Here is a 22,496-nt window from a genome sequence, read left to right on the forward strand (position 1 = left end):
GAACACCTTGAAGCAATCGCATTAGCATGTTATTTGTCTCAATGAGGTAAATAGACCAGGCCTGGAGGTGGGAACTGGTTTTCCCATATGAAGGCGTTGTTTTTACTTTAATCCCTTTAGGAAGGAAGGGAGAGGCAGGCTGTTTTGCAAGGCAGGTATGGGCGAGGGCAAGTCCAGACAGGTTTTTGGTCCTTGTGAGTGACACTAAATTAATGCAGAGAATGGCACTGCACTGCTAGACAACCCAAAGATTGGCAGGATGAGTAGAGACAGGACTCCCATAACCCACAATGTGTTGGTTTGGTAACAATATAGGCTCCTATGTGAGTGTTTTGTGAGGCTTCCTTTTGTGATAGGCCACATATCTGAATTATGTTGGACTGTTTAAAGGTGATCAATTCACTTGCCAATGAGAAGAGAGAAACGCCAAAGTTCTGGAGGAAATGCTAATCTCTTTACCGCCAAGACAGAGACTTCATGCAAAGAAGACTCAGGGTAATATTAGGAAGGTGCTTTAAAATATCTTTAAACTATATGGTTGTCTTCCCAGCTTTTATTTGTGAGAGTATTCAAGTTCAAATTGATTTTGTTTAAATGAAAAGATTTCTGAAGAGTTAAAAGATTTGACAGATTAGATTATAGTGAATTATTATGAGTTTTAATAATCTGGAGTTTACTTTTCCTTTGCCACAGAATTACACTCTATGCTGTAGTGTCTCCCACATAAATATATCTAAAAATTCCCCTCATGCTTTAAATGTGAAGTCATATACATCTGTCTGACAGATGTCTGTTTTAACCGCCATCGTGTAGTGGTAGAATAAGTGGGATGTCTTCCACAGCAGTTTAGTTCCTTTTTTTTTCATTGTCGTGACCTAAAAATGTGCAGAATGATTTGAAGCTTTTAAAAAGAATAGTCATTTGGACAGGTCTGTAATAAGCTTTGCATGAAAGTAACACTTTCCAGCACAGCATCTTGTAGGAAAGGTGCAGTAAAAATGTCACTTCTCAACTTGTGTCAGCATAAGAGACACTACCACTGGTACCAGGTGGGTGGGCCTTGACCAGATGATGAGCCCCCATCTTCTTCTCCCCCAGGTTGGATGAGCCATGACCAGATGATGGGTCCCTTTCCCCTGCTCTACCCTTCTCTCATTGGAAGTTTTATTCCATATATGGAAGTCTTATTCCATATACTCAGTAATACTTTTTTACTCACAGATATGAGGATAAAGCAGTAGCAAAATACATTAATTAGAGCTGGTTGGCGGTTGGTTTTCTAGTACGCCGCTTCCGATGTACTATGTTTTGGCTGGCATTCAGATGGAAGATGCCAGCCAGAATTTGCGGCTTAAACGTCAGGAGAGAATGCTGCTAGAACACGGCCATACAGCCCGGAAACCACACAGCACCCAAGTGATTCTGGCCGTGAAAGCCTTCGACAATGCATTAAATGTAAGGTTTTTTTTAAAAATCCTCCGGGGATGGGGCGGTATACCAAATCTAATAATAATAATAATAATAATAATAATAATAATAATAATAATAATAATAATAATAATAAGAAGAAGAAGAAGAAGAAGAAGAAGAAGAAGTTCTTCACCTGGATTTCTTAACATGAAACAAGTTAGATTAATTTTTATCATAAATATGATAGGTGTTTTAACAAATGAATTAGTGTAAACTCACTTTTGACTAGTATAAGCATTAGCTCTTGAGTATCTGCTATTTAAATGTAAATGCATGCTAATGTGTACACTATCAACTAAGCAAAGAAAAAAATCTGGAACCATAGGAAGAAATAATGTCTTGTTTCTTAGATGTAGTCTAATTCCCTTTCTTTCTACACCCACCGCCCCACATAGCTTATAGAACACGGAACATAGGTTCTATGGGTTTCAGCATTTTTGGGGGGATGGGGAGTGATCAGGCATGATCCCTCTTGTCTTTTGCATCAGTAGAAAAGTTAGTCCCCACAATATAATACAAGCCATAACTTTTTTGGGGGTGCATGTAAAGTACATTCTAGTAGCTGCTATTTAAAGTGATTTAAATGGTTTATTATTTTGCCAAATCAGCCTTACAAGTTTCTACTTGGAATCGTAAGCATGTGAGAAAGATTTATGGACAAAAGCAGGTGCTGGCTTCAAGGATGACTGCTCTTGGTTTGAGATTGAACTTGCTCTGGACTTGGGACAGTTTGTGATTGTTTCTGTGCCCATGTAATGCCAATTCTACCTGTGAATATGTAAACCTAACAAAATTCCAGTGCTTTCTCATCCCTATTTCCAATACTAACAAGGGTCTGCCTTGGCTCTCCCAAGACTTGGGTGGTGAGAAAATAAAACACTGCTATGAAATCATGCCTTTTCTTTTCATGAGATAAGGCAAACAGCTGCTGGATTCCAACAAAGGATTGTATTGTGTACTTTGAGGTATTATGTTACATAGAAGAATGGGTTTGGTTTCGGTTTCTGATTTTCATTCAGCAGAGAAGTGGATACACTATCCAAGGAACTTACATGGATTATATTCTCTGTATTTTAACAACAATTTACTATATTGGCAACATAATATTTTCATTTGTCATCATCCTCATAAAGGTGGACAAGAATATTGCTTCTCCTATTAACTAGTTTTGTAGCTGTGTGTAAGTGGTTTTCAGTGGCTATAATATTTACATATGATATTTACATATATTAGAACACAAGTAATAAGTAGAAAACATTTATTTTTAAAATTCACTTATACCCCACTTTACCGCCCAATGAAGACCCAAAGTGACTGGCAACATTTTCTTCCATTCCGTTTCTTCCTCACAACAATCCTTTGAGGTAGGTTAGGTTGAGAGTGTGTGACTGGCCCAAGGTCACCCAGTGAGCTTCCACAGCAGAAGTGGGGGTTCTACCCCAAAATTGTTAACCGCTATACCATACTCTGTAGTTAATGTAATGTTTGAATTTGTATAAAAGTATGTTTTGTGTAGTAAAATATTATGATGCCCATGTCATTTACTTTCCATAGTGACTTTGGGATGCTAATTATTTCTTACCTGGAGATAATTCTAAACAGAACGTGCTTTTTGATTTGATGAGCTCCGGATGTGCACACCAACCTTCTGGTTCAAATGCAGCAAGGTCCACCTTATGGCTGAAATGCTGGTTTATTCTGTGTATTAAGGTAAATGCTAATGGAAGTGGAGACCCATGGCTTTTTTTGGTGATGGTATTTACCAGTACTGTGTACTGGCACCTTTTGGGGTAAGGTTCTCCCAAGTTCAAAGGGAGGAAGTGGTGGAAATCAGTGCAAACTTGTATACAAGTGCTGACACTTTAACAACAAGCAAACAACACTACAGAAACCTAAGGATACAATGCATAAGAAATCCAGTATTGCTGGGAGATGGAATCATGCAATGGCAAATTGCATGTAAAAGTTACAACTTGCTGCTCACGCGCCAAGTTTAGTTGGAATAAAATCTATACTTTGCATCATCTGAGGATTTGGGGATTCTTGCCTTGATTGTATTTGTTCTAATGGCTTGTTCTTGAGCGGCTAAAATCTGGGAGTCAGCTTCATTTTTCAGAGTTCCAGTTGTTATCCACAACCAGTTCTTTTCAATGTCTACCCTGTCCTTGATTCTCTGCAGTGCTTTGTTGTGCCAGCTTTCAGTCTTTGCCAGTGGCGTAGGGCAGCAATATGGTGCCTGGTTCCCACTTCCACAGATGTTGGCTTGGGATCCTCAGACTGGGAAACAATATGCTAGAATATCTCCGTATAGTGCCAAATTTTGTAGGAGGAAAAAAATCCAGGAATCTGAAGTTTTGAATGTAGGTGGTGAGCCTACAGTGATTTACTATCATCTCTTTACTGTGTGGACAACATCATTTTTAAATATATGTTGCACCTCATAATTTACTGCCTGCATTTTCTTCTTGTCCTTCACAATGTCTTATAATTATCTGATTTCATATGATTCCCTTCATTTTGAGGACCTTTCATTATCCTGAAATGGCATTAACCAGATGGTCTATAATCTTAGTGTATATAATTGTAACATGTCTATCTAAAATTGTGTTTAGCATGTTCTGTGTGCGTGTGTGCGAAAACTGCTTCGTAAACATTTATGTGGATGTGATCACTGTTTCCAGACTAATTAACCTGGGGTATTTTAAAATGGAAATTTAAGCACAGAACATGTGGAGTCATACTTGTTACTCCTTCAGGAATGTTAAGAACAATTTACAAGGCAATGACTGAGGTACAAGTACAGATAAAAGTTTTTCTAAAGATTCTGTAACCATGGGGCATATGAGTTTGTTGGGGGAGGGGAGATTTGGGAAAATATTAAATATGTACAGTATTTTATCATTAAACTAAACTCACTAATTTAAGAACATAAAAATGTAATTACCATATAGCAGTGTTGTTTATGAAATTCAGTGTGCCTTAGTTTTGTTCAAATAAAATTGGAAATATGTTCAATGCTAGAGGCACAGTACACTGCACACTGCAGAACCCTGTGCTACCCAACTACATGTAGCTTAGTTTTTGCCAGCTGGAAAGGCAAACTACAAAATAACTAGGAAAAACCTACTTGATCACACCAGTGTGCCTTCTAGTCCAGTGTTCTGTCTTATACAGTTGCTAACAGTTTATTGTGGAAAGCCAACAACACATCATCGAGGCCGAGTCTGTCCGCTGATATTGCCTCTGAGCACTAATATTCATAGATTTTTTCCCCTCTGTGTGTGGAGGGTTTCCTTTAGTCACTGTGGCTCACAGTTGCTGATAGATTTATCCTTCTTGAATCTGCCTGATTTGCTTTTAAAGCCATCTGTGCCTGTAGCCAGCACTACTTTCTCTGGCAACGAATTCCACATTGTAATCATTTGTTGAGTACAGAAGTATTTCATTTTGTCCGTTTTGAATCTACTACCTGTCAACTTCATTGAATGCCTTTAAGTTCTAGCATTTTGGAAAAGGGAGAAAAAAGTCCTGTCTATCCACTCTTTCTGCACCATGCATAATTGTATAACCCTCTATTTTATCCCCCTCCCATCTTCTATTTTCTAAACTGACAAGTCCTAGTCTTTTCAGCCTTTCTTCAAAGGAAAGGAACTCCTTAATAATCTTGGCTGCCCTCTTCTGTACTTTTTCCCAATGTCCTTTTTTGAGATACAGGGACCAGAACTGCAGACAGTGTGCCAAATGAGGCCACACATAATATTGGTGTTTTATTTTTAATCCCTTTCCTATAATTTCTTTCATATCAATTGCCTTTTTTAACACTACTGCACACTGCATAGAAAATTTAATTGAGCTAGCAGCCAGGATCTCAAGATCTTGTTCCCTCTCAGTCTCTGCAGATCAGATCCTTTTAGTGTATACTTAAAGTTGGCATTTTTGTCCCAATGTGCATAACTTTAAATTTATCTACTTTGAACTTCATTTACCACATTGTTTCTCTCTCCTAATTTTGGAGATCCTCCTGGAGCTCTTCATAGTTAGCTTTGGTTTTTACCACCCTGAATAATTGTGTGTTACCTGCTTGGCACTATATTGCTTATCCCCAGTTCCAGATCCACTATGAACAAATTAAATTGCATCAGCCCCAATACCAATCCTTGTTGGACCCCCCTTCTGATTTCTCTTGATTGAGAGAATTGTCCATTTATTCCTAATCTCTTCTTCCTATAGGCTAACCCATTTTTAAACCTTAAAGAAACTTATCCTCTTATCCCATGACTCCTAAACTCTCTTTAAAATCTTTGATCAAAACCCTTTAGAAAGTCAAAGTATATAATGTCTGCTGGGTCTCCATTATCAACACGCTTCTTCACTTTCTGAAATAACTTGGAAAGATTGGTGAGGCAGGTCTTCCTTTGAAGAAACCATGCGTATTTCCCCTCAGCAGGCATTGTTTCTCAGTGTGCCTTCCATTTCTGTTTTGATTATTCTAGTTTGCCTGGGACAGACATTAGGCCAACTGGCCTGTAATTTAGATGTAGATAAGTAGCAAAACTGTGTATGTGGTGTCATATATAATCTGAAACCTATGATGTTCCCTGCTTGTTTTGTATGACCTTAAACTGACTGACATTCATATGTTTTTTTTGTGATGAACATTCCTTTTAAATCACTATAATGAAAGCCTGTTTCACGTCAGTGAACATGTAGGCCTAAAAAAACCTTCAGACATTAAAATACTGAAATTATCAATTTGAGATACAAAATAAAGAAGTGGTATTTTAGGAACAGAACAATCCTTTAACTTCAAATAAAATTAGATGCTGCTCTGCTTTTGGCATTTTAGGGATGAGGGGACCCAGACTGATCATTACATTTTAGGAAGGGAAAAAGAAATGATGAAATGGTCTCTGTTTATGGAATGGGTGTGTGCAGTTGAATTTGCCCCTCTATTCTTAATAAGCCTCTGATTGTTTAGAAGAAATAAAGAAAACTTTATAACTGTTGTCTGACTGCTGTGACATTTCAAAACTTCCTGAATGCAGGTGGAGCAAAGTGTAACCCAACAGATAAGATATGTTGACCTTGATATTCACAAAGCTTTGTTTGCTAGAGTGTTTGTCTAAATCTTCCCTTTCTGCCTATGTTGACACTGATAGTGAAATACAAAACTTTAAATTCAGTTCTAAATTAAAATGTCACCTTTTAAAAATAAGAACATTGGAGCTATAATGAACTTATTCTGTCTCCCAAATAGTTATCAAGCCACTTCAGCAAATAGGTTGCCAGTGTCAGTATTCCAGGAGACTTGGGGGTGTTCTCTGGGGAAGACACAGTTTGGAGAAGGAAGGAATGTCATAGGGCAGATTTTATGGCATCACAACTGACCTGAAGGTACCATTTGCTCCTCGGGGACAGATCACTGAGGTCTGGAGGTCAGTTGTAATTCTGGGAGAACAGCAGGCACCACCTTGAGGTTGATAAATCTGTCAGCAGTAGATGTCTCACTGTAGGGTTAGCCTTCTCCTTTCCTAGCAGCATTCCTTAAATCAGCCTTAACAATTCCTGTTTGTTCTGTAAAGTTACTGGGGAAAAAAGCTGAAGACGACCTCAGTCTCATATAGTGCAAATTTCACTGAGGATTAAAATGAGCCAGGGAGATGTAGTACCCCGCTGTGTTTTCCTTAGCAAATTGTTGTACAAGGGCTTTTCATGGGCCTTGTTTCCTGTGGAACATAGGTAGTCTCCTTGAGAGTTAGCAGAAGTAGCTTGCAGACTGAGCAAGACTGTTCGAGAGGTGGTAACCAAGATCAAAAGACCATGTTTAGGGGACTGTACCAGCATTTAGATAAACTTCTTTAAATAAAACAGGTTGCTGTTTAACCAGAAAAACTTTATTGGAGAAAAAGATGGACAGAGTGGCTGGTACACATAAATGCATACAAGAACAAACTAAGGTAATAATAAAGAGCGGGAATAGCATTAGGAGATGGGGTGATATTCACCAGTCCTGAAGACAATATCCACAAAAGCAGAGCTGAAGAAACAAACGACCCACATCCCAGGAAGTGAGGGGAAGCCCACAGAACAGAATCTGGTTGTATGATGGATCCAAGAACATACACACATAATGGGACCAAAGAACTGTTTTATACCGTAAAATGAGTCTTGAGGCAGAGAAACCAGAAAACAAAGAATTTATTGCTTTTCTGAGGTTTTGACAAAAAAGGGTAAGAGAAGCTTAATGGTTTGTTAAGCTTTGGGTTGGCAGGGTGTGGTTCCAAGAGAATGCCGGAACTGTTTCCTTAAGTGCCAGTTGATTAGAGGGATGAGTGCACTTAGGGTGGTAATGGCCTGCTTGAAGCTCTGATTAAATCACTCCTAAAGTGACAACAGTGGGATCTAGCTGGTCCCATTGTTAAGCCGGGCTCACCTTTAGGCTAACGAGTCAATCAGCTGGCAAACACTTGCTGCCCAGGCTTGAAACAAAATGGCTCCCAATCTCTGAGGAAAATCTATTTTCGGAAGCAGTGCTAGTCTTACAGGCCCCCCTTGCCCCCAAGAAATCATTATCAGGAGGAGGATCTGACTGCTAACGCATGGACCATTGGCATATTTAATTTGATGCAGTTAATGAGTTGGGAGTGCTTTAACTTTTTTTAAATTTTGTTGTCATCCAGTAAGTGAGATATTTTGTCTAGACATTTATGCTACAGGAAGACTTCTATTTATAACAAAATCATATTTCCCTAAGGCAGTTCTAGCAAGGCAGCAACCCATGAGTCTTATTAAACTGCTGTTTATCTGGCTCTAAATTACAATCAAGGTACAGCGAATGAATATCCACATTCTGTATTTAATAAAGAAATGTTTTAAAGATATAAGACATAATTCCATATTTAGATGTTATGTTTGTTGTTGCGTCATCACAATGCTGGCATAGCCCTCCCTTCACTCCTGTCAAATTCCCCACTCCCACCCCTGTTGGTTGCCAGGAGGTACATGCAGTCATAATAGAGTGGCCACAAACAGGGCAGACCTTTGCTATGCTTGGCCTTAAGGATGATGGGAAACTGGCAATTCAAATTTAATCCCTCCTGTTCTTGACCTGTTAGCTTTGCTGTCTCTTCTGCTACTTTGCTCAAATACACATACAAACAGAAGAAGAGCTGTGCTGGATCATATCAGTGGTCTACCTAGTCCAGCATCCTGTGCCACGCAGTAGCCAACCAGGTAAGCTGAAGGTCCCACAACATGACATAGGGATCACGTCCTTCCCGTAATGTTGCCTCCTAGCACTGGGATTTAGAAGTTGATTGCCTCTGAATGTGGAGGCTTCCTTAAATCACCATGGCTAGTAGCCATTGGTAGATCTATCTTCCATAAATCTATCTAATCCCCTTTTAAAGCTGTCTGTGCCTGTGGCCATCACTACATCCTCTGGCAGTGAATTCCACATTTTAATCACTTGCTGTGTAAAGGATTTCCTTTTGTCCATCCTGAATCTACTGTCCATCAGCTTCACTGGATCCCCTTGATTTCTGCTGTTTTTTGAGAGTGGAAAAAAAGTTCCCTGTCAATTATCTCTACCCCATGCATAATTTTATAACCCTCTATCATGTTCCTCCTTAGACTTCCCTTTTATAAACTTAAAAGTCCCAGACTCTTCATAGGGAAGGTGCTCCAGTCTCCAAATCATCTTGGTTGTCCACAGGTTAGTTGCCTGTCATACTGATGAGGTGTTGACTTCAAAGGACTCACTAAGGCTGTTTCATTTTGTTTAGTGAGCAAAAATCTTGGAAAGAATAGGTATTTAAAGTAAATGAGCTTTACTGTGGCACTAGGAAAACAGCTTTTTATGGATTCTGGATCATTAATGTGCAGAGATTAGAACTGCTTTTGATTTTCACGATATACTATGAAACTGGCTTTGATAATTTCAAAGGATTTCACTTGTCAGTGAATTCTAAAACTGTGTCAGTAAAATGCATCTTATTTTAACTTCTAAGTAGCAAAAAATAGGAGGCCAAGGAGAAGAAATGAGTATTTCGGCATGAATATAGTTGATAGACAGCAATGAAAAGATTGCTTTTAGAACTACCTGCAATTTTACATATGAGATAATACATGCAAAAGATCTAAAGTTATGCAAAAAAATCCTGGTTCCATGGCCAATGTATCAGAGTTTGGTCTAGCACACACTTTTGACATTACAGAAATGATTTCATAGTGTATGACTTACAAGCATTTTGCACAGCAGGCTTGTAAGTATACAAATGATACACTGGCCTTAGTGGAAGGAAAAGAGTTTAAAAGGGTTGAAGAAGCAAAGGTCAAAATAAGCCTAGGGCCAGTGCAAATGAGCTAAAGGGTGATCAGTCCTCCATTCAAATCTATTCTGACCAAGCAGGATTTTCCTCCACACTAGTCTAGGTTTAGATGCAGCTGATACAATATGAATTGGAGAATTCCGATTGTTGGTAAAGGTGATTCTGCCCCCCCTTAGCCTTTGCTGATCTTATACATCTTGATGTCTCAAGTCCCTGTGTGGTTTGAACTCTCCTCCTTTCCAGGAACTGGGGGAATCTGGCAAATCCAGCTGGGTGCTGCCACAGATTTCTTGGGAAAATTACTTTATGTTTGGGACAGCCTTTCTTTTCAGAAGATTGTGGGATGATTCTGGAGTCTTGGTGGCTAGTCTATGAATGGCTTCAGTATCTTGGCCAGTGGTTATCTGGAACAGTAACCAAGTTTCCACTGTCAATAGGCTGAGGTGGGGAAGGCAGTCAAATACACTGTGTCCTTTTGAATTCCCTGCAAACTGGAAAAAATTCTATCTCGTATCTTCAAGAGGTCTTCTAGTGTGCACAATAACACCCAGTCACAATCACTGACATGTTTGTGTTTTCAGTTTAGTATTCCGTAAAACAAAGATCAATTAATCATAAGAAACACTATTATAGCACATTATTTAAAAGTAAACATAATTAGATAAAGCATGAATATTTCAAATTACATGACTTCAGTAAGCCCTCAGTTCGAAACTTTCCAGTTCCTCAAAAAACTGAGTTGGACATGGCAGAATGCAATGGAGAAGAACATTATTAGACCTTCAGTTGAGCTGAAGAACAAGGCTTCCTCAGGATGTTTGGGTAGGAAATGAGGGGGGGATGTGGCACACCTGGGGGGGCAGAAGAACAAGGCTTCCTCAGGATGTTTGGGTAGGAAATGAGGAAGGATGTGGCACACCTGAGGGGGTGTGTGTGTGCAGAATCTGTGATCCTACTAACTGACTTGAATTCTGTGGACAGGTAGGAAGGAAGCATTTTCAGTTACACTGAAACTTAAGATAACCCCTTTCCCTCCAATTAATTTGAAACTCAGCCCCCCTCTCCCGCATAATAATACCTGCTGCTAAAAAGGATTCGCACAGCAGTCCTTGAAGTCAGTGGACTTAGAAGGGTGTAACTGTGTGCAGGATTCAAGGACATAGGTAAGGGTTTTTTTTCTCGGGTTCAACCCCCCCATTGCATGTCCGAAGCTCCGCACCCCGTTTGTATATTTTTTGAATTTCTTAATGTTTTTTGGTTTTTGGCCTGCAGGGGGTGCATTTTTTAGGCTAGCAACACCAAAATGTCAGGGATTTGTTGGGAGACTCTCCTGATGGTACTACCTAGGTTTGGTGAGGTTTGGTTCAGGGGGTCCAAAGTAATAGCTCCTAAAGTGGGTGCCCCCATCTCTCATTGTTTCCAATGGGAGCTAATAGAAGATGGGATCTACATTTTTGAGTGCCATATCTTTAGACCCCCTGAAGCAAACTTCACCAAACCTGGGAGGTACCATCAGGAGAGTCTCTTACTGATACCACTCAGGTTTTGTGAAGTTTGGTCCTGGGGGTCCAGAGCTATGGACTCCCAAAGGGGGTGCCCCCATTGTTGCCAATGGTAGCTAATAGAAGATGGGGCTACACCTTTGATGGTCCATAACTTTGGACCCCCTGAACCAAACTTCACAAAACCTTGGTGGTATCATTAGGAGTGTCTCCTAAAGATACCCTGAAAGTTTGGTCCTGCTAGCTTAACAATTGTGCTCCTGACAGCAGGCACCTCCAAATTCCCCCAGATTCTCCTTTTAAATCCACCCCCTTCGGCATGGTCTTAAAGGGAGAATCTGAGGTCCCCAGTTTAAACATTGAAAGTGATTCTGTTTCAGGGTGGGGTAGAATCCACCGCAAAACAGCATCACTTTCAATGTTGTTTTAACTGGGGACCCCAGATTCTCCCTTTAAGGTGGATTTAAAAGGAGAATTTGGGCTCTATAGTTTAAACACCATTTGGGTTCTCTAGTTTAAACACCGTTGAAAGTGATGCTGTTTGGGGTGGATTCCAGCATCACAGCGGGTGCCCATGGGGCGGGGGGTGGCGCAAAACTCAGATTTTGCACTGGCCTCCATTTTCCCTAGCTATGCCTCTGCCCAGAGGGGAGGGCGGAAGGGGCTGCTGGCTGGGAACCCAGCTAGTGTGGAGGGTGAGGGAGGGCGGGGCGGTCTGCTGTCCCTGGCCTTGGAGATGGGGTGGGGTAGATTCTATGGGGTGGATGCCTATGGGGTGGTGTGGCCATGAACCCAGAGGCGGGTGGGGTCCTGGCCCCACCCCCTGAACCCCCCCCCAATAAAAAATCTATACCTACATCCCTGGCAGGATTGCACTACAATGCTTAGATCCAGCTGAGCCATACACAAGCAAAAAAGTGAATGGGTTTCGTGCAGTACTGTTTGCACAAAATCTTGTTCAGCACCTTGCACATTCATCATTGGATACTAACAAATGGAGATCCACAAGAAACTTGTGGAGATAGGTGGGTAGAGGCTCCCGCTCTCTTTCCACAGCATGCCAAGGCTTCCCCCTCCCTCTCAATGGCATGCCACGACTCTTCCCCTTCTGTCTTTCTCAATGGTGTGCTGGCCCTTCTCATGCCTTCGTCAGTTTCAGCAGCTTGCCCAGACCAATACGGGCAGGTGCACCAAGTCTTCCCCCCACATTCTCCCTCTTAACAGCTTCCCTGAACTGTTCTGGGTACATGTGCAATGCCCCCATTGAGTCCAGCATGGCTGATGACAACCTGAGGTAAGTGCATTCATTCTCTGCACTTGTGCAGAAAACACTTTTTAATTTTTTTTTGGGGGGGGGGATTCAAACCTTGTTTAACTTCTCAGATTTTTCTTCAGAATGTGTCCCCTGTGTGCTGATTTAGGGGCGGGTGTGGGCCAGGTTCCTTCAGAAATGAAACAACATTGCCTCAAAGAAATGTCATTTCAGCAATCAGTCTTCTTATTAACTAGGGGTGGATTTGCCATTATGTCTTGGTGGGCTGTTGGCCAGAGGATCGCTTCCTGGGGGCCACTCTGTGGCTGTACATTCTCCCTAAGGCACCCTGACTCCATGGGGATGGAACAAGGTGCAGGAATGGAGGTATCTGGACCAGTCTTACTTTCACATTCTTTCTCCTTTAGGGTGTGGTCAGGGTGATCAGAGCTCTTATCTAGGTCCAATTTTTCCATCCCAGTCTGTTTCTATCATTAATTCTTGGTTTGTGTTACAAAAAGAACCTTTAAATTTATTTCTTAAAAGAGAATTATGATTCATAATAAATTTATTTTTTGTACAGAATGGTTCATGACAATACTTCCTCAAGGATATGAATTCACAAACACTAAATGCTTCAAGTTCCAAAGACAGAGTTTAAAGCATGTCTTTTCTTCAGAATTGCAGTAGCCAATTCTTTCCCCAAAACCTGAGATGTTGACTGTGTTAAAAGCCAGCAATTTAGTTTTTGGATTTTACACCCTATAATCTAGTCTACTTTATTTGGATACATGTGTTTCCCTACCATACACTTTCGATCCTTTGACAACAGTTTCCCACACAAGGAAAGTGGAAAGAAATGGCAAGTGGAAATAAATGGCTCTTTCTGAGAGCCTTTTTAAAAAATTCAGTTTTGTTGACAAACGTAAAATATGACAAAGATACTCGAAAAAAGAAAAATGAGTACCATAAAGGGGAAAAAAACAACAACACTTGCTGACGATATGGTGAAGTAATAGTAAAGATAATGGAGACAAACCATTAGAAGTTTTAGAAGTTTGAGGATAGAGGTAGATGGGAAATTGCATGGTGATTGGGATGAGTAATTGGGAAGAGAGGACGGGTCAAGGCATGCCTTTTTTGAGCAGGAGAAATGGTGGGGTGTGTTTGAATACAATAGGAAGGAAGCCAGAAGAAAGAGCAAGCATTTGATTGTTTGGTAGAAAGGATGGCGAAGGCTGGTGATGGATTTCATGTGCATTTTTCATAGCCTTCATTTGAAACTCTCCATAAAAGATTTTCATAAAAAACAATTTTGCATAAGGGCACTTGAATTTCAGTAAAAGCAATTTCTTGAACAATAGATAGGTACATAATGGTGCATACAGCCCAGCTGGAAAAGCAGTACACTTCTATTGATAATTGACTCTTTGTATTTTTTCATTATCTTTTTACAGAAATTGCACTATGAATATACTATTCATGCACTTGCTAGGAGCCTCTTATCTTTTGCTTCCATTTCAGGACGTGCAGCAGAACTGTGTTTTGTAACAACACAGCTGACCTAATTCCAGCCCCATTTATTTCATATATGTTTGTGGGCAGCTAAATGCTAACTAATCCATGGATGTTTCTAACTTTTCTATGTGGATACTAAAGCTGTGGCAGCATCCATAGAATTTTTCTTTGTTTGGTTTCAATATAAGAATGGCATTTATGCAGCTGAAGTCTTGAAAGGCACCAGGGACCTCTCGACTTCAAGTCTGCTATTGCTCTCTTGGGGTGCTTCAGTGAGAGAAGGAGCAATTGCTGTCACAGTCCAGAGCTGTTCTGGAGTATGTGTTGTAGGGGAAGACGGGGTAAAGTTATGCCTTTGTGCTGTCTGCATTGGGTGATGTGGTCACAAGGCTCTGCTTTTATCTCTGCTTTTGTTGAGAGCTGTGCTTTCCCTCTTACAAAGGTGACTGTTCCTGTCTGCTGTTTCACTCACTCATATCGTGGCAGTTTGCATCATTCTGATCTCCCACACCAGATAAGTACAGTAATTTCATAGAGACAGACTTTGAAGAGTGCTATTGATTATTATGGAGACAAGACATTTTAATCAATTCATTTAAGCTGTCGCAGTGATTCAATGTAATGATGTGTTTACTCTCTATACACAAGACAGGAGGCTGACTTTCTAAAGTGATGGTAAAATGCGCTGATTGTAGTGATACAGCTCCCTGTGGAACTGGCCAGACACTGGTGCTTAAAGTCTAAAGACTACTTACCCAGTACTTTGACTGAATTTTGTGAGAATTATGCATGCTGAGCTGCATAGTCCTGGAAGGTGCTTTCAAGAAGTCTGTTCACGTGACAGAATCATTCTGGCTTTCATGTCTTTGTATTGCTATGTGGAGTTACACAATACAGAAGAGAGTTCTGTCTATCTCTACATGGGGTTAGAATATATGGAACATCCCTGATTATACAGGCAACTTTTGCTTCAATTTAAAATATACTTTTTTAAAAAAGTTTGATTAGATGGGAGCAAAGATTCAACAAAAAAACATTTATTGGTTCTGACGTCCCCAATGGCTTGTTTTCTGTCCACAGGATACTAGTAAGTTCTTTATTTTCCTCCAACATTATTTATGTTACCTATGCTGCCTCTTTCTTTAGGTCTTGCACCATTCTCAACTCTGTACTGTTGCTATCATATACCATATAGTGATGGTTATTTCACTGTTGATGGTTATTGCTCTGTTGAGAACAACTGGCTCTAGAGGTAATACAATGTAATAGTGCTCCAGAAGTTAGTAGCAAATTGTGTCCCTGACTGGTACCTGTAATTCACAAATAAGATTGTTCTATTAATGTATGAATGATCTGCTAGCTTAAAATAACTTTTAAATTAAAAATTAAACTGTATTCTGCATTTTAACATAAAAATACCTTTGGCTTTTGTGATACACCTCAACCTCTGTCCATATATCCTTCAGCAGATTTTCTATCATGATTCCACAATTTCACAAAAACAAGTTGTCAGTGGTGGGATCCAAAAATTTTAATAACAGGTTCCGATGGTGGTGGGATTCAAACAGTGGCGCCACTGCACACACGCACCTCCAGTTCCTATTGGGCAGGGAGGTTGCTTTAGTAACTCCTTCTCGGCACTCAGAAAAAATTAGTAACCACTTCTAGAGAAGTGGTGAGAACTGGTTGGATCCCACCTCTGCAAGTTGTGTTTTGTTAGAGGCCTGATACAGAGAACATTTAAATATGGAGACTGATGCAAATGTTCTTTTAAAACCTTTTTTGTTGCCATAAAGAGAATGGTTTTCATTTTTCAACCTTTCCTCCTTTTGTCCACTTCCCAAATACTGTAGACAAGTATTTTAGGGTCCAGCAATTTGCATCTTCAGTTCTAACCATGGATATCAGTTTTAGTCATTATGGCTCTGAATCATGATCTGGGAGAGTGCAGTTCAAAAAATAAATATTGACATTTGGATATTTAAAACTGTTGGGGGAGATAACACAGCAAAGGCGTGACCTGGACTCTGAACCCATAATATGAATGAAGAAACATTAAATAAACATCAAGTTTTTGCCCTATGATTTAGCGAGGTTTAATTTCTAGAATTATATTTCAAATATTGAAAGTTCATTACTATGGATACATTTTTCTATGGGCTAGCAGAGAAAAAATGCTGCCCATTCTCTTGACCATTTGAAGGGACTAAAAATGAGCCTTGAGGCTATGTGCTGGAAATGATTGGTGGAGAAGTGTTCTGCCATTCCCTTTCCTCAAAAAGTTCTGTAACGGCTTCTGTGTGCATGGTTAACATTAAATTGACATGGTTTAGATATAACACAGAACCATGGTTTACTGTAGTTGATAATTTGAATGCAGGACATTCTCTGACTGTGGTTAGCCAAACTATATCAAATCAGGATATAAGAACATAAGAACTAGCCTGCTGGATCAGACCAGAGTCCATCTAGTCCAGCACTCTGCTACTCGCAGTGGCCCACCAGGTGCCTTTGGGAGCTCACATGCAGGAGGTGAAAGCAATGGCCTTCTGCGGCTGTCTGTTAAGGCATTTGCAATCTCAGATCAAAGAGGATCAAGATTGGTAGCCATAGATCGACTTCTCCTCCATAAATCTGTCCAAGCCCCTTTTAAAGCTATCCAGGTTAGTGGCCATCACCACCTCCTGTGGCAGCATATTCCAAACACCAATCATATGTTGCGTGAAGAAGTGTTTCCTTTTATTAGTCCTAATTAGTCTAATTTTATTAGTCCTAATTAGTCTAAATCTGACTTAGGGATCTGAAACTGGCTTATCTATTTATTACTGATTACTTATTACTGATTACTATCTACTGTTTATCTAAACAGTGGTGTCATGGAACTTATTAATATGAAACCCTAGCTTAATCTTGTGTTTCCTATTGCCTCTTTACTTTCTTTCTGGTTATGGAGGCAGGGGTTAAGCAAAAACTGCACCAAAAGGAGTTGAAGATTCTGAGGGAGGACTACTCTCCTTCACAGAATGACTGGTTTTACAAACTAATTATTAAAATACCATGATCTTGTGCTGCATTTGAACCAACACTTTAATTCATCCTAACTTAAACTTGTAACTAGCTTTTAACCCTGGTTCGAAGTGAACGAGCTGGAGAATAAGAACATAAACATTTGTCACGTGATGAAGCTAACTTATTCTGACCCCATGCTCTTTTCAAGATGAGATGTTCAGAAGTGGTTTGCCATTTTCCCATCCAAGTATTAATAAGGGCTGACCCTGCTTAGCTTCTAAGATCTGACAACATGATAGCAATCCTTAAAACCAGGGGTGTAATGCCCATTGGGCAAGGTGAACATCTGCCCAGGGCACCACCTTGTGGGGGGCATCAAAATGCAGGGTTCATTTTTGGGTATTTTTAGTGGTTTTCCATTTTTGGCCTGCAGGGTCTGCAGTTTTTAGGCTAGCAGTTTTTAGGCTAGCAGCCTGCAGGGGGTGCATTTTTGGACATATCAGCACCAAAATTTTAGGATATCATCTGGAGACTGTCCTGATGGGACCCCCAAGTTTGGTGCAGTTTGGTTCAGGGGGTCCAAAGTTATGGACCCTCAAAAGGGTAGCCCCCATCTCCTTAGCAAAGAATGGGGGATGAGGCACCCCCTTTGAGGGTCCATAACTTTGGATCCCCTAAACCAAACTGCACCAAACTTGGGGGGTTCCATAAGGACAGTTTCCAGATGATACCCTGAAATTTTGGTGCCGAAACATCCAAAAATGTGCCCCCTGCAGGAACATCCCAGAAATTTGCCCAAGAATCTTTGTTCTGCATTGAGTTGTCTGTATTGCTGTCAATGGGGGTTGCAGACTGGGGGGGGCACATTTCTAAAGGCACAGTCTCAAAACTTTCAGGGTCTCATCAGGAGACTGCCCTGATGATATGCCCCCAGGTTTGGTGCAGTTTGGTTCAGGGGGGCCAAAGTTATGGACCATCAAAACTATAGCCGCCATCTCCTATTAGCTCCCATTGGAAACAATGGGGGATGGGACACCCCCTTTGGGAGTCCATAACTTTGGACTCCTTGAACCAAACCTCACCAAACCTGGGGGGTAGCATAACGACAGTCTCCATATGATATCCTGAAATGTTGGTGCTGATATGTCTAAAAATGCACCCCCTGCAGGCACCAATGTCCTGGTGCAAAAAAAAGTTTGGTTGTGGTGGAGTGGCCGCCCGGGGCGGGGGGGGGGCATCCAACTCAGGTTTTGCCCAGGGCTACAGTTTGCCTCGTTATGCCCCTGCTTAAAACACAGATAGGGGGAAAGTGATGTTGTATCTCCACTGGCCCTACATCTTGTCTGCCTGGCATTTAAGTTTCTCTGAAGATCTCCCCCCCCACCCCACCCCATGCAATAGATTAAGGAAGCTTGAAAGAGCCAATTTGAACACCCAGGCGTTATGTCACTTTGGTCTCTTGAATGTAAATAGTGTTTTATTGTGGTATTATTCTGCAGTTATTTCGCGTTATGGTATCACTGGCACCTGATCTCATGAAAACTAATACCAAGTGACATTTGAAAACAAATTGCGTTGGCCGCCTTTATTTAGCATAGCTGCTCATTGGGAGCAATACCAAATCAATCACAGATTGTGTAATTACTTTTATTTGTCACCATGTCACAGTTTTAATTCAAAATGCAATTTCTTCCTTGCTTTACTATTTTATGCTATTTAAACACTTAATTGGGCAAAACCAGCCTTCATCCTTTTCGAACATACTTTCACATAACTTTTACTTATAGTTTTGGTACTTTGGATTTATCTAGCATAGCATTCTAACTTACAGTACATTCCTGGGTGGGGAAAGGGGGTGACCTGAAACTCCTTAGGAGGCGGGTGACTCCAGCACTGGCATACATGCCATTTGCACCAATGTAAATGCTACTTGTACCAGGTAAGGGGCATTTGCACCAGCGCAGAGTCATTTACAATGGTGTTGGGGAGCTGTGTGATAGTGTGATGCTTGGGCTTTAGCACCAGCACTACTTTGGTACAGGAGCTAGTGCTGAAGGGGGTGTTCCCTGTGGCAGGGACAGCTTTAGTCAGCTTCCTGAGCCTTTTCGATCCGGTAATGCCTTCATTTACTAGTGCAGACTTAAGCTGAAGGTAGTTGCAGCCAATGGAGCTACATAGAGCAGTTCCATGAGGGTTGGGGGAGCATCCCTGTTGCCTTGCTGGCCAGGGCACAGCAAGCCTCTTTGGAGGTGATATGGGTACACTGTTATGAATCACAGTACAACTACCTCCCCTCTGAGGATTTCACTGTTAATATGCCTGATGACCTTAAAGGAAGACTAGCTACAAGTGGTTTCAAAAAAAGGAGGTTGTCTTAAATTTGTACACAGGTTAGTTGTGCACAATAATTAGGATGTTTGTTTCTTTTACAGCCAAAAATATGGGAAGGTGAATGGGACAGAAATAAAACTGCTGCTTCCCAGCTTGTTTTTATAAGGTGGCCTGCCACATAATTGCTTCTGTCTGCCTTTTCCTTTTTCTTTAGGAACTGGTCTCCTTTCTAAAAGTTATACAACAACAACAACAAAAAAGAATTGCCGATTCCTCTGAAACGCTCGCTCTTTCTTTCTTTCTTTCTTTCTTTCTTTCTTTCTTTCTTTCTTTCTTTCTTTCTTTCTTTCTTTCTTTCTTTCTTTCTTTCTTTCTTTCTTTCTTTCTTTCTTTTTTAAGAACATAAGAATATAAGAACAGTTTCTAGCTGGATCAGACCAAAAGTCCATCTAGTCCAGCTTCGTTACCAAGAGTGGCTCCAACAGGTGCCTTTGGAGCTCACATGTAGGATGTGAACTAATGGCCTTTCATGGTTGTTGTTCCTTTATCACCTGGTCTACAAGGCATTTGCAATCTCAGATCAAAGAGGATCAAGATTGGTAGCCATAAATCGACTTCTCCTCCATAAATCTGTCCAAGCCCCTTTTAAAGCTATCCAGGTTAGTGGCCATCTTTCTTTCTTTCTTTCTTTCTTTCTTTCTTTCTTTCTTTCTTTCTTTCTTTCTTTCTTTCTTTCTTTCTTTCTTTCTTTCTTTCTTTCTTTCTTTCTTTCTTTCTTTCTTTCTTTCTTTCTTTCATGAGAATTTCTCCCTTACTGTGTTTTCTAATTTTAAGACTGGTAAGGGTTTGCCCTAATTTACAAGATTTTCAAGTTTTTTAGAATGGTAGTCCTCAGTTCCAGACAGTGAATATGATTTGCTCTCTGAAATAGACTTATCATTGCTGGATATTCTGATTTGGTATTTCACTTGAAATAATGCTGCCCATCCTATAGAGTTTTGCTGTGTTTTTTTTTAGAAGGGTGCTTGATATATTAAGGTTCATCTCTGATGAATGTTTTACATTCTGTGTTGGCAGGAAAGATTTGACTATGGAGGTGAAACCATGAAGAAGTAACAGAAAGAATAATAATGTTTTTCCGAAATCGTTTTCTGTTGTTGTTGGCCTTGGCAGCCTTATTAGCTTTTCTGAGCCTTAGCCTACAATTCTGTAAGTATATCTCATTCTTTTAAAAAATATCCTTTGTGAGAATTTAAAGCCTCTGTTTTTGCAATTGACAAGTTTGCTATTAATTAGCTTGATTTGTGTTTGGCTCCAACCTTTGTAGTCATAACAGCAAACTTCAACCAACCTAATTACTTATTTATTAATTTTATATTCTATCTACCTTCTGTTGAACTGAAAGTCATGTGCGTGGTGTTCCTAGGAGGTACTGACCAGACCAAGACTTGCTTAATTTCATAAAAGTTTCTTTATTAGCTTTAAAATTATATCCTGCTATCAAGTGCAATGATAGTGATATGCAAAAAGGATAACTGACCAACTATCTGTTCTGTCTGCAAGCTAGATTGTGGATTGACAGGGTAGTAATTGTAATTACAAATTAATTTTACAATTTTAACTAGAAATTACTTTTATATGTGCTTATATTTGGTGTAGACCAAATTGGGATCCCTCCCTTCCCCTTGTTATGTGTACTTTTTGTATTTCTCTCTCTTTTTGTTTGCTTGATTTTAAAGTCTTAATAATAAATAAAGTTCAATTCTTGAAAAAATTGTAATTGATTAGAAATATCCTCTCTTCATACATCCCATGCACTACAGTGTGATATGGTATAATGAAAGCTCTGCAGTGGAATCTTTAAAATAGTTCGAGAACATCTGTTTATGTTCTGAATGAATAACCATTCTATAAATATTATTCTTTACTTCTAAGAAATTTAAACTAAGAAAATATAGAATTTGCACATTTTCTCCAGTAGCAGTGTATTTTTTCAGACAGGAATAACAGTAAATGTAAAAACACAGATATAGGAAAAGTGTATCCATAATGCTCTATTAACTGCCATTGCCCAGAGGCAAACTCCTTGTCCTCAGCTACCTTACTATCTTCAGGAATATACACACATCACTCCTGCTTCACCAGCCAGCTAGCTTGATGCCTCTGGCCATTGCTAGATTTCTGGCAGCTGGAGCTGCCAGCTCTAATGCCACCCTTCATTTCCTCCTTGCCGCTCAACCTACCTTGAGCTTTTGGGAGCCTATTCTGCCAGAGGGCTCCAGGGCACTCACCATTTGCATGCCTACTGTGTAGGGTAGTTCCATGGCTTGGGTGAAAGGGTCCTGCCAGGCGTGGGGGCTGTAACCATTGTGTCCTCAACATTCGGTTTGGCTTCTGTAGATTCCTCTGGATAGATTCCTCTGGATAGAGAGTGGGAGCTTCAGAATCTGACACATTTGATTAACCAGCATGCTTTGATTAACCTATTTTTCATGAGTCCCTGAAACAAAGCTTTTATTATACCTAGCTATATTGAAACCTATAAATAATCTGCCTTTATACATACAGTGATGCTACCTCACTGTCCAGGGTTGTTTTTCCTTCATTGTATCCATTAGGAGACTTGAGTGATCCCATGCTGGTCTCAGCTGACCAAGTGTGGTCTAAAAGAAACATGTTTAACTCTGGGGTAACTTTGCTGTCATAAGGCTTTTCTCAGAGTTCAGTTAAACCCTGAACATGTTGTTTCTCTGAAACTATCAGTCTGGTTGTCCAGTTTTAACAAAATCACATCAGTTATTAAGAGTCCTAATTTTTCTATTCTGTAAATTATTGTAATGGAGGGCTCAGGCAAGCTGTAGGCTTGCATTTGAATTATGTGTTACTACATATCTATCAAGCAATCAATCATATTTTTATCCCGCCCTTTCACCGAAAGGCTCAGGGCGGGTTACAACAGGATTAAAACACACTAAAACATTAAAAACAGAGCATTAAAAATACAAACACCTTGCAAAATTACAGTATAATAAACTATAGAAAAATAGATGGCGACTTAGATGGATCTATCCCAGCTCATTCCCT

At 40.2% G+C, this 22,496-nt stretch overlaps 1 protein-coding gene across 2 annotated transcripts in view; it reads left to right on the top strand.

Moving 5' to 3' along the window:
- Positions 1-22,496, top strand: part of PXYLP1 (2-phosphoxylose phosphatase 1) — a 74,969-nt gene that overhangs the window by 11,182 nt on the left and 41,291 nt on the right. For both annotated transcript variants that reach the window (XM_048506484.1, XM_048506485.1), the window contains exon 2: positions 20,490-20,621. In XM_048506484.1, the coding sequence (XP_048362441.1) occupies positions 20,543-20,621 (79 nt within the window). In that variant the 5' untranslated portion in view covers positions 20,490-20,542. The remainder of the gene's footprint in view (positions 1-20,489; positions 20,622-22,496) is intronic.

Source organism: Sphaerodactylus townsendi, linkage group LG08 (genome assembly GCF_021028975.2).
Source record: "Sphaerodactylus townsendi isolate TG3544 linkage group LG08, MPM_Stown_v2.3, whole genome shotgun sequence".
Classification (NCBI taxonomy): domain Eukaryota; kingdom Metazoa; phylum Chordata; class Lepidosauria; order Squamata; family Sphaerodactylidae; genus Sphaerodactylus; species Sphaerodactylus townsendi.